Source organism: Alnus glutinosa, chromosome 9 (assembly GCF_958979055.1).
Source record: "Alnus glutinosa chromosome 9, dhAlnGlut1.1, whole genome shotgun sequence".
In the NCBI taxonomy this organism is placed as follows: Eukaryota; Viridiplantae; Streptophyta; class Magnoliopsida; order Fagales; family Betulaceae; genus Alnus; species Alnus glutinosa.
The window spans coordinates 2,308,274-2,316,527 of NC_084894.1; the positions used below are offsets into that span (position 1 = coordinate 2,308,274).

At 35.7% G+C, this 8,254-nt stretch overlaps 2 protein-coding genes across 3 annotated transcripts; one reads left to right on the forward strand and one right to left on the reverse strand.

Annotated features, from left to right (window-relative positions):
* The first annotated feature begins 808 nt into the window (after positions 1 to 808).
* LOC133877665 (protein neprosin-like) lies at positions 809 to 4,260 on the forward strand. The gene is made up of 7 exons (XM_062316054.1): positions 809 to 965; positions 1,036 to 1,157; positions 1,985 to 2,203; positions 2,343 to 2,501; positions 2,644 to 2,688; positions 3,228 to 3,374; positions 3,883 to 4,260. Exons 1-7 carry the CDS (start codon positions 809 to 811, stop codon positions 4,258 to 4,260), a joined length of 1,227 nt encoding a protein of 408 aa, XP_062172038.1.
* Positions 4,261 to 4,554: 294 nt separating this feature from the next.
* On the reverse strand, positions 4,555 to 7,913 carry LOC133878036 (ETHYLENE INSENSITIVE 3-like 3 protein). 2 transcript variants are annotated; one of them, XM_062316519.1, is made up of 3 exons: positions 7,733 to 7,913; positions 5,211 to 7,377; positions 4,555 to 5,103 (listed from the first exon to the last, which is right to left on the reverse strand). In XM_062316519.1, the coding sequence occupies exon 2, from the start codon at positions 7,046 to 7,048 to the stop codon at positions 5,243 to 5,245; it is 1,806 nt and encodes a 601-aa protein (XP_062172503.1). In that variant the 5' UTR covers positions 7,049 to 7,377; positions 7,733 to 7,913; the 3' UTR covers positions 4,555 to 5,103; positions 5,211 to 5,242. The 2 variants fall into 2 exon arrangements, with proteins under 2 accessions (XP_062172503.1, XP_062172502.1); XM_062316518.1 differs by having other exon boundaries at positions 5,208 to 7,377.
* Positions 7,914 to 8,254: the final 341 nt, after the last annotated feature.

An 8,254-nucleotide genomic window follows, 5' to 3' on the forward strand; every position in this document is an offset into this window, starting at 1 on the left:
TCATTTTAAATTTGTAGACAATTCTGTCCCTACTTTTTTCACTTACCGGCTTCTCTCCATTTCGAGGGTCCATTTGCTCCATCCACATACATGCTCTGAGTGGAAATTACAATAGTGTCTAAAGGCGGAGCAAAGAAATAATTAAATTCAATTAATTGTAGTTACCAACTTGCGGGTTTTCATACATGCTATTAGCACGAAAAAATTAATTAATTAATTAATTAGCCAACATGCCAGAAAAAAAATTGTGTTTTTAGGTTGCTTTTGTATTACAATTGTTTCTTAATTTACATCTATATTATATGAAATTACCAGAGTTATAAAACCAGTTAAAGGTGGTTCTGTCCTAAATAACAGTACGATTTAAAAATAATTTTATCATAAACCTTTTTATTAAATTCTCATAATAATTATGAAGATATCAAATTAGTTTATGTTTAACCGTGCAAAAAAAAAAAAACAATAACTAAGCTAATTATATATGTAAACGTACGGTTCTTGACTAAACTATATATATTTCCAGTCTAGGGTTCTCCATAAACAACTTATTTTGAGGTTCTTTTCTCACTTCCTCACTGTTGTAATTGCGTGCCTGTATTGACCTTTTCACAGCCAAAAAAAAAATTGAATTCTGCCTGAATATTCAAAACTAAATTAAAGATTGAATGGTTTGTGACTGCCTTACCTTAACTTAGGTAAAGGCTTTGTATTTATAGAATATTCAGTTACAAAAGAATTAATAATGATGTAGTGAGTATTTATATATCTTTATTAAAGCTGAACAAACTTGTCTTTGGCACGTTGAGCAATGGCCAAAACCAAACTAAGATCATGCATATTTTGCTTGCTAGCCGTGTGTTATGTGCTGAGTGATAGATTTGTTGGTGGAAGGAGGATTGGTACCATGGAAAGCAAAAGGTTATTTCGGCATAAAGGAACTGTCAAAACTATTGAGGTCATAACGAGTATTATATATCTCCTTCTCGATCTATACTTTTTCTTTTCGGTGGCTATATATTTTTGGAAAAATTTCAGGCTTGCTTTTCCAAGGTCTAGTAAAATATTTGCAGGGTAAGGATGGTGACGTTATAGATTGTGTAGATATCTATCAACAACCTGCTTTTGACCATCCGTTACTCAAGAATCATACTATACAGGTTTTTTTTTATTGTTTTTTCCAACTCTGTTTATGTTTTATACTATGTAGTTGCTTTATTATTGTCTCAGTCGTTCGCATGTTTAAACGATTTGGATTATTGCAGACATAGTTGAAATGTATAGCAAAAAAATTTATAATTTTTACAGTTTTTCTTCTTTTTGGGTGGGCTGACATTTCATATGATATATGATGGTGTTATATCCATGAAAAAAAACAAAAAACAAAACAAAACAAAGGAAAGCGAAGGCCTATGATTGAATCTTGCTTATACATACTCAAAGGAAAATTGAAGGTTTAAGCTTAAGTGAAAGAAGAAGGTTACCTCCAATGGCTTCAAAGGTTAATTACCAAGTTCAAACTTTTCGTCACTAGTTAATTATTAATTAGTTTCATTATGTGAAATATTTAATTGAAAGGTTACCTCGAATGGCTTCAAATATTTACCAAGTTCAAACAAAAGAAATTATTGAGTAAAAATTTGAACTTAAGACGTACATACTTTGATACTATTTTAAATTACAAGCTGTCCCGAGAGAATTAAATAAATAAAATAATAATAATATTCATAATCATAATAACAACTATTTAATTAATTAATATGATTAACATGGAACTTGGGAGAGCTATGATAGGAATGAAGCTTACTACTTAAAAACATAATAATTTCCATATCCTCTCAAACGCATCGATCATTTTCGAGATCTAAATTGATCATTAATTAATATGAAATGCGTTAGAAATTTTGGTTTAATTTGGCTTTTTATTCCGGCAATTGATCGAGGAATAAGACTAACTATAGTGATTTGTTTGTGGTTAATTAATCAGATGGAACCCAGTTCCATTAATCCAAATGTAACAAACGAAGAATTCTATGATGCCGAGCTGTTTCAAGGTTTGCATGAGAATGAGGAATATTGCCCTGAAGGAACAATCCCAATTAGACATGCCCGAGAGGATGAATATTATGCAAATCGGGCTATACCTCCAGCTGCTCGTCGGAAAAACCTTAATGTCCGTGTTAATTATGATACTAATGGTCATGAGGTATATCATATTATCAAACCACTCTTGTTTTCACATGCATTAATATCTTCACAAACTAATTTCAAATTAGGTTTGTTTGATTTTTTGATCAATTTCTTTTTCTCCTTTTAACATATGAATTATATATGTTTGAAATTAGTACGCTGGAGCTAGTGTGAGTGGTGGCAACTACCTTGGAGCACGTGCATTTCTTAACGTATGGAACCCTGCGACAAATGATGGAGATATTAGCATTGCTCAAGTAGGGCTTAGATCAGGTCCTTCAGACCTACTAAACACCATTGAAGCTGGATGGATGGTAATTAATTAAGTTTAACCAAATATATATATTCCTTCTTGGAAATCTAAATGTTGATCAAAACAATTACAAACTTTTGTAACATACAAATTAAACCGAGTATTTAGAGGATAATTTCTCACCAATAATTTCATGGTTCCAGGTTAATTCGCGAGACAATGAACCCAAGTTATTTATATACTGGACTGTAAGTTGGCTTATTTCCTTCCATGCATGATATAACTTAAATTGGAATTAGGAATTCCCATCAAAGCTAGCACTGTTATATATTGCATGCATGCTTGTCAAATGAAAAGATCTCAACATCTAGGATGGTGGTTCATTGGCCTCAAGGTACTCCCTAAGTGGTTGAGCAAGTACTACGTACGGTGTGAGTTCGACTCTCGAAATGGGAATCCGGCCTCACTCCTAACTAGTATTAGCTGCCTTGAGTCCCACTAATGTTTTGATGGGGACGGGTCAAGCTATGTTTCAATTGGACTTGAGGAAGCACCTGCGGTTTCTACCGTCTAGGTCTCTCTTGTGCGATTCTCAACGGGCAAGTGCTACTATATATAGTCACTCCCAGGTAGAATAGCCACTTAAGTCGCCCCTTTCTATGTTTTCTGTAGCTTAGAAAAAAAAAAAAAAAAAAAAAAAATGAAGAGATCATCTTGAGTTTCGAGCTAATCCTTAGCATGCACATGTCAAATCGCTAACCAAGTTATATATGATGTTGTAACTAAGCGTGATGGATACAAAACAACTGGGTGCTACAATCTCGACTGTGCTGGTTTCGTGCAAGTAAATCGTATATTTGCACTTGGTTCTCCCTTAAAGCCTGTCTCAAGCTACAACGCGAAGCAATACACGATAAGGATAAGCATATACAAGGTAAGTAAACATGTCTATTATTTTATTGTTAAATTATTGTTTATCCTAAAAGTTTAAGTGGATAGGAATAGATAAATTTCATTACTTAAGCTTGGTTTGGTTCGGATAATAGACCCCTGAATTGAATGATCATTATTTTGTTTGGTAGAAGTCTATTCCTTAAGAAAATAAATGCGTATTCCTCTCAATGAGATCAATACTTTAATACTCTCTCTCACGTGTGGATTCAAATTACCTTTAAATATGTGAAACCCAACACGTGAAATATTTAATTAAAATTATGGGTAAATGACGGAGTCAAGGTTCGAACAAGAGACATTTGGCTCTAATACTATCTTAAATTATCATTTATCCTAAGAGCTTAAACTGATAAGAATAATAAATAAATTTAATCACTTAATCAATACCTTAACATTGTTGACATTTTTGCTGTAAATTCATTTCCTGGTTTAGCAAATTCTCTTTACATAATATTGCTCACTAAATTCTCCAACGTATATGCTTCTAGAATAATGGAAATTGGTGGCTACAAGTGAAAGACCAGGTACTTGGATACTGGCCTAGCTCCATCTTCACAGATTTAGCAACCAGTGCTAGCACAGTCAGCTGGGATGGAGAGATTTATGACTCAGGGCAACAGGCTCATCACACAACAACTCAAATGGGGAGTGGACATTTTCCGAGTGAAGGCTTTGGAAAAGCAACTTACTTTCGCAATATTCAATACATGGATGACAATGGAAAATTCAATGACGTTGAGACGGGACTGGAACCATATGCAACAAAATCTGAGTGCTATGATATACGTGTAGCAGTCCATAAGATAAGAGGCTTTGGAACCCATTTATATTTTGGGGGTCCTGGGTATTCAGCAACATGTCCTTAGAAAGGGAAGAAAAAAAATGGCTAGTATTAGTACTAATATATAAATCACATGGTGGAGGTATCAAAATGTCCTGAAAATGATATCGATCATCACAACATGTTTCGTCCAATATTTAATATTTGTATTTTCAATAATGTATATCCAATATTTGAAATTTGGTCATTCCAGAATTTTTGTGCTTATAGCTAAATGTCAAAATGAAGTTGATCAAAGTTTAGAAGCATGTAAAAATGACAAAAACAAAATCTCCCCGCTATAGTGACACCAAAGTTTTCAAGATCAACTAGCTAAAGATTATGTAAATGTTGGATTTTTGTTTTTAAATTGTGATTAATTTCCTTTTTGTTACAATTGATTTTATTTCATCCTCTACCAAGGGAAGATTTTCGTCCAAACACTACTTTAAATGTAGCACCTAGAAGTTAGAACGCCTCCAAACGAAACCCTCTGAACTTGATACAAGGAAGTGTAGCTTTGATACTTGTATTAGCATCTTTCTAGTTCAACTAAACTGGAGAGTATCCGGTTAGTTGTAATATAGGGGCATTTTTGTCCCCGAAAATATGAAAAGACAAAAATGCCCCTACATAATACACATATAACTAACTGAGTTGATCTTTTCTCTTATCCATGTATGACTCTTATCTCTCTCTCTCTCTCTCTCCATGTATTCTACCCCTCATCGTGCAGGTTTCCAAGGCGGGACAACAATGGCAGAGAGCACAGCCACAGTTGACCATCAAAAGCATGTCAAAGAAAAGGGAATGATACCATCTTTTATTCTTTCTTCGACTGTTGAAATCTTCAAAAATAACATCAATGGATGCTGCACTTTTGCAGTCCCTGGACAAAAATAACATTAAAAAAAAAAAAAAGAGGAGTCACAAGGCCAAATTCTTAAAACGAATAATAGAATGAGAAATATGTTAACAAGAAACATCACTTACAACCTAAGCTCTGATGTATCAAATCTAATAATTTTTTATGAAGGAAAGTATTTGATAAAATCTTCATCCTCCCAGAAGTCCTCAAATGTACTCGGTTCATGATCAATTCCAAGATTGAAGGGGCTGTTCAATCCACCGTAATATAATGACAGGCTATCATTTGCAGAGCCAAACTGAGAATCAACAGGTCGATTTTGCTCGTTGTTAAACATGTTATTTACATAGTAGTGCAAGTCCCCTCCAGGAATCTCGCTTGCACTTCTATCCAATGCGGGTACATGGACTCCAACGTCCTCTGGCTTCATTTGAGGTTCATTCATTGCATTCTGAGACCGCTGCCAGTCATGTGTGCGCCCATATTCACCTGATGGACTATAAAAGTTGCCAGCATCTCCATCATGCATCTCAGTGTTTTGCACCAGAGGATAAAGCAAAGGCCTTCCATCCACATACATGCTCCGAGTGGAAATTGCATTGTCAGAAGGCAGAGCAGAGAAATTATTAAATTCAGATGCAGGTAGCAGGGGCTGGACATCAATATCTTTCTCTAGGGGCCTCAAAGATGCAGTTATACCATTTTCCTGTTGACCCCCATGAATCTGGAATCCAACTAACTCAACATCAGTGAGGTTTACATCAGGCAGAGAGATTATTGGCTCAACATGTAGACGTTCATTCTGAGACGGTGCAGGCACTTGATTGGCAGGGTTTGATCTGACACGGGCTCTTTTTCTTCTCGCTTGCTTTTCCCCTGGATCTTTATTCGGGACACAAGGAGTTTTATTGTCTAGATTGTCTGAAGGTTCTACATTCATCAGCTGATTTCTCCTGTCATCTTTAGATGAAACAGAGCTTACACCATCTACATCATAGTCACTGTCACTACAGATCGTAGCTTGCTTATTTTCACCACAGCCACTTCGTCGCACCTCAGTTACACCAGATGTCCCATTATCACTACTGGGCTGCGGAATTAGGGCTTCCTCTCTGCTTAAAATCCCCAACCAGATTGCACTCTCCTTTGCTGTCATCTTATCCTGTAAGCACTTCGACTTGCGGACATGCCTCCTTATCTTTGCAAAGTCAGGTGACATATGCTTTATCACAGCTGTTAACACTCCAACTTTCCACATCTTCTTCAAATCATGTGGTTTCTTATAAGGAGGACTTTGACCATGGGGTATCCCTACTTTTACCCACCAATCTTCATTCCCAGTAGGCCACCAAGGTGGTTGAACTCCCTTTTCTAGAGGGTACTTCCTTTGAGGGGGGTCACAGTATGGCATCAAAGAAGATAAAAGTGACCCAAGAGTTGCATCTTGAAGGTCTTGCAGAATGCTCTGAGAGTTCCCATTACGAATGTTATCCGCCTCACTCATGGCAAGACACTCCGCTTCATACTTGGCTATGGCTGCTGGCCCATTCTTATCAAACTTCACATTTTCTTTCCACCATGCCCTTATGTTATCAGAAGCACCACTCACTGGCTTGCCCTTCTCAGGAATGATACCATAAACAAATCCCCGAGCTTTGCAGACATCCATCAGCTTCAACATATACTTGAGAATCCCATCTTGTGCTCTAGACATTTTCTTCCTCTGAGCCAGATCAGAGGTCTTCTTGGGCTTTTGCTTCTCTGCAGCTTCTTGTGCTGCAAGCTTCTGTTTTTCCTTAATCCTTGTGAGTTTGATACGGTCCTTCCACATTCGCCTCTCCAAATCATCTGCTTCAATCTCTTCATCACTAACATCTTTCTCCGCTACGTTTTCACACCTTATGTCGTCAATTTCCAAATCCGAACCGTCGCCCAATGTGTCATCAGCCATCATTAGGTGCTCCATTGAATCAATTTACAATAACCCTCACTGGGTTGCTGAGAAAAATGATTCGACTAAAACAAGCAGTTGTACCAGGCTCCTTACAAGCACAAGGTTCACTTTTATTGGATATCAAAATCAAGCCACAATCAATTTTTTTTGAGTATTTGGTTTCTTTTCTATTCCTACGTTTTGTGATCAGGAACCAAACAATGCAAAATTATTGATAAGATCAAAAGGAAACACCAAGAGATTCAGGCAAACAACCCCGTTCCTCTATTCAATCAAAACCCCATCTTTCTGATGATCTCAAACAGCCGCTACCTTTCTTCCAGAAAACAAACAGCCACTACCTATAACAATACCTTAAAAACTTCAGAAGATAACATTCGAAATTAATACACAAGAACCAATACCCCATATCAGATTTATAAACAAAAAGTCACCTCTCAAAATTTTCACAAAATCGTATCTTTCTAACAAATAGAAACGGACTAGCTAGTTCAATAGTAATTCAAATACCAAACTCATATTCTATAAAATCACACGTAAACAGTCCCAAAATAGAACCAATTGAAACGGGACAGGAAAAAAAAAAGTTATTCAACTGTTGTTTGAGAAAAAAAAAAAAAAAAAAACAGATGATAGAGAGAAAATCCCTGAGATTAATTGAGATATTGGGTATTGAGAAATGAAATGAACTCTTACCAAATTTTCGCTCCAAGCTCTTCAACTTCAACGTATAATATGAAAAGTCCCGGATTTGAATGTGAACTTTGCAAACCTTCAAAGTTGGGATTTTGTTTTCCTTCATTTATAGATGAGTTGACAAATTCAGGGCGCAGAGAGAGAGAGAGATGGTGAGGCGGCCAAAGCGGGTCACGAAGGTGTCACAAAAGACAGAACCACCCTGCATCATCAATTACATAAGACAAGGTGGGGGCATTATTTTCTATTAAATACCGTCCAATAACGAGGTAGCTTTTAAAGTTATTATTTCATCAAATTTATCATTTGATGTGTCATATGTTTAATAATAATTTTAAAAATTGTCTTATTGTTTGATGAATATTGATATGACATGTAGAATTGCTCTTTTTGATAGAGCTAGTAAAATACAAATTTGATATATTTTTTTCCTCTATTAATTCCACCTATTTTTATTAAATTTTAGCAATTTAAAAGGAAAGTACTATTATAGTATCTTAACATTTTCCTTATTCAGCTTCA

Bases quoted from the DNA above. Each gene is read 5' to 3' on its own strand.
- LOC133877665 (XM_062316054.1), top strand. From the start codon at position 809: ATGGCCAAAACCAAACTAAGATCATGCATATTTTGCTTGCTAGCCGTG. The intron at 966-1,035 runs GTATTATATATC...GAAAAATTTCAG, and splicing joins AACTATTGAGGTCATAACGA to GCTTGCTTTTCCAAGGTCTA. The intron at 1,158-1,984 runs GTTTTTTTTTAT...TTAATTAATCAG, and splicing joins TCAAGAATCATACTATACAG to ATGGAACCCAGTTCCATTAA.
- LOC133878036 (XM_062316519.1), bottom strand. From the start codon at position 7,048: ATGGAGCACCTAATGATGGCTGATGACACATTGGGCGACGGTTCGGAT.